This window comes from Sphaeroforma arctica (assembly GCF_001186125.1).
Source record: "Sphaeroforma arctica JP610 unplaced genomic scaffold supercont1.214, whole genome shotgun sequence".
NCBI lineage: Eukaryota > Ichthyosporea > Ichthyophonida > Sphaeroforma > Sphaeroforma arctica.
Genome location: NW_014040344.1, coordinates 70,300 through 74,199, shown reverse-complemented (window position 1 = coordinate 74,199; position 3,900 = coordinate 70,300). Strand labels below are relative to the sequence as shown.

The 3,900-nt window shown below is 39.9% G+C and overlaps 1 protein-coding gene across 1 annotated transcript; it reads right to left on the bottom strand.

Annotated features, from left to right (window-relative positions):
• Positions 1-322: 322 nt before the first annotated feature.
• Positions 323-3,244, bottom strand: SARC_03997 (hypothetical protein; the record flags this gene model as incomplete). Its single annotated transcript, XM_014302200.1, has 7 exons — positions 323-339; positions 530-664; positions 1,158-1,308; positions 1,958-2,032; positions 2,545-2,684; positions 2,856-2,970; positions 3,161-3,244. The coding sequence occupies 7 exons, from the start codon at positions 3,242-3,244 to the stop codon at positions 323-325; spliced, it is 717 nt and encodes a 238-aa protein (XP_014157675.1).
• Positions 3,245-3,900: the final 656 nt, after the last annotated feature.

Below are 3,900 nucleotides of genomic sequence, written 5' to 3'. Positions count from 1 at the left end.
ATTTGCAATTAGAATATTTGAATCACGCCCCGCCCCGAGCAATCCTCGTGCAACAAGTACGTGGAAAGTACAAACCTTCTGCCACTTGCACGATAGAGTAAGTCTTTGTCCGATCTATGCCTCTCCTATTAAACTTTATCATCCAGGAATCCACTCAATTCATTTGATAGACGAAAAACAGTGTCTTCGGGGGAGTGCACTAAACTACGCTCCCATCAAAGTGTCATCAGCGATGTAGCTTGAAGACCAGCCAACTTCAACCACGCCGCCTACGCTGTCCAGGCAGCTTTTGAAATTGCACCATAATCTGGCATTTCTTCCGTCAAGAGCACCCGGCACCTTCGAAACAGAAGGTACAACATGAAGCAAAGTGCAATCAGGTATGGCATGTCTGGCGCCACTTCCTCGTTCATGGAACGACAGTACCGAAACGCATTCTTCCTAATGTGTGTAAAAAAATCTTCGAGTTCAAACAATACCAGACGCCCGGCTGCACATGTGTGCTTATTTGCATGACCAGGCTTGTTACCTGTGATAGAGTAAGGTTTTCCGCCCTTCTTGCATTCATCGTTGGTTTGGTATACCCAGGATAGTCTCAGATCACACACAGGAGCGTAAGCATATGACGCTACCAATCCACCATGGGGGGCACCATATGGCTTGGCTGTGTATGGTAACAAAATATATATATAAGAAAGGGAGGTAGGATGCATACTTTAGCACACATACAATTCAGGTATGATTACACACGCACAACACGAAGATCTCAGACATTGATTTCGTTGATCAATTCGGTCATTTCGCAAGTACCGGTTTGGAATATCTGGACAGCAAACATGAGGGCAAGACGACATGATGGTGACCTATCTTCTAGACTCTTCCGAAGTCGTGTTTGATAGACGCGCTTCTACGAGATATGACGTCGCTGAGCTCAGAATTGCCATGATAATATACAGCAAACATACTCCACAGAGCTTAAACAATAATATACATATTCAGTGTAAGGGGTGCCCTTTAATCAGCTTCATATCATCGTAGTCCTGGCAACGAAAGTCTGTTGTATACCACCGAACTGTCGTGGTGAGTTGTTCAGCCATAGTTCAGCTCAGGATCAATAGCAAATATAGAGCCTTCTTATTGTAATTGTCTTTTAGTACCTTGCTGACGCGCAATATGCCTGAACTCGTAGAGATCAGTTTTCGTTAAGCCTCGTTGGATAAATCGCGACCTTCTGTACAGTTGGTAGAGCGTGGCGTAAAATGCATCGCCGAATCTCGGTTTCGCGTGGTACATGAAAAGGGGGGCCACCTGATGTGCAGTGGGTAGGAATGGAGCTAGTGAGGCAAATCGTCGGATTGTAATTTTAGCGGAGAATGGGACAAACACAATACCCGATAATACAACTAGCCTCTACGGAGATGAAAGAGGAAAAAAATGTGATCAGGCACACTAGATTAATCTCTACTTAGAGACTGTTCAAATACCATACTCACCAAATACACTTTCATCAACAAATGTGCTCTTCTGATCATTATACGTAAAACACTTGAGTCCAGATAGAAGGTTTCTTCACCGTTGGCCAACGGTATCTAGACTAGACCGGTCACATACTGCAAATATTTCAATTCGTATAGGTATGAACCAGGCATAGGCTGGTACATATAGTTAGCAATTTGCACGTCAACTATACGTAAATACCAAGGCTATCCGTTGATTGGGAACATGAATGCGTGGGTTGTACTCGTTCCAAGGACAGGCGAATATCAAGCATCTTCATTACTTTCTTTCAAGGTCAATATAGCTGAGCACGAGACTTCAGAGCACAACTTGATCATTGGCTGATAAAATGTAGGTGTGCGGTCAGGATTGGAAAACCTTTTGTAGTTGTCAATTTATCGACAACTGGTAGATATATTTTCAAATAGACAGGTCAATGAGGTATTTCGATCATGCATACCTTATGTAAATTATTGCGTAGATGCTGCTGTCTCTGTTTGGATACGGTTTGCAGCAGCTCCGGAAGATTCGATATCTGTGCAAACAGCCAAATTGCTCATAAATTTAAAAAAAATTCTGACGAAACTTTTACCCCGCTCCCGAAGCCAGGTACAATTACTTAGAAAAATAGTTTATACGGACAATCGACTTGTAGTTTAGTTATAGCCTGCCATGGCATAGACCCATTGCATAAATGATATTTGAGATTTTTCTGGCACACGAGACGCATGTGCGCCTCGCAAGCCTCAACTATTAGGAGTTGACGACTGCTTCACTCTACGCCAGGGGGAGCGTAGAGATCCTCATGCCAAAACGTGGACTGCTCGCTATAGTCTGCTTGTCGTGAATTGTCATCCGTTCCCGTGGATATGGTTGAAAATGAACGACAATCCATGGCTCGTTACACGATTTATACAAACTCGAATTCATATTTTAAACGAGCAGACTGCTGCTATGTATTAAACCACGCCTTGACTGATGTAAATACCAGGAAAAACAATATCAGCCTTATAACAGAGATAAACACCAACGAACACCCTTTCACACCTCTTCAATGCCGATGCCGATACTAAATAAGCGCCAGTCCACCATCCCGCTGAGTGGCAAGAAGTATTCACTGCCCACCACCACCGGTATGCATCCGAACCAGATATACTCGATCAGCCGAGGACTCCACGTCGCATGTCCTGAGGTGAACAGAGATAGAAGAGTCGTAGATGTAAACCTTGATGTTCAGACTCAATCCGCCAAAATATCAAACTAATCTGCGCGCGATGGCGTGGCAAACCAACAGATCTAGTATTTTAATCTTTACATTTTGATCCCACACCATTACCACTATAGTACACATATTGTACCTGGCAAGTGCAAGCAATACGTGTGTCGTTTCAGGGCGAAGATGTATCGTTCCGGAAGTAATGCCTTTCCGTGCAGATTAAACAGCGGCGACTCTTTCAGCTCGTCAAAAATAGCCTAAATTGGGAAAGTTGAGAATATCACGACTCAAATTCACAATAATCGACTTACGTAGTCTTTCGCCAAAAGCATTTCATACTTTAAATATAGCCATGGGTGGACCCCAGGAAGGATGTCTACACTAACTTGTACACATGTTTGAACTCGGAGAGACACACTAGAAATGGAGTCCTGAGTGTATACACACCTGCCTGGTGGCATGGCTTTTCGGATTGCCAGCGAAGAACACTTTGTGATCCCTTGGCCTGGCAGCATTTCCTTCGCCCCGCATCTCCTGTGTGATTGGCAAGTACAATTTTATGAGCATGGCCACGGCATACTATCCAAATTGAGAACATCATATTGCTAGATTCGGTTTCTCACTGTTTTCGTGTATTTGTTTTTTAGAACGAAATTCAAATATAAGAATATACATCTTCACACACACCCACACCCACCTACCCACCCACACATATAATATATATATATATATATTTATACATATATTTGTATATATATAACTATGCAATATGTATATATATAACTATGCAATATGTATATATACATATATGTATATATACATATACACATGTATACCTACACATATACATATACATATACATATACATACATATAAATATATACATATGTATAATATAAATATTATATATATATATATATATATATTTGTATATATATATATATATATAAATATATTTGTATATATATTTATATATATATATAAATAGGGCATATATGCATATACACATACATACCTACATTTATATATATGCTTATACATATATATTTATATACATATACATATATATATATTATAAATATATATAAGTATAAATATATAAATATATGTATATATATATATATACATACATAGATATACATATATACATATACATATATATATATATATACATACACACACACACA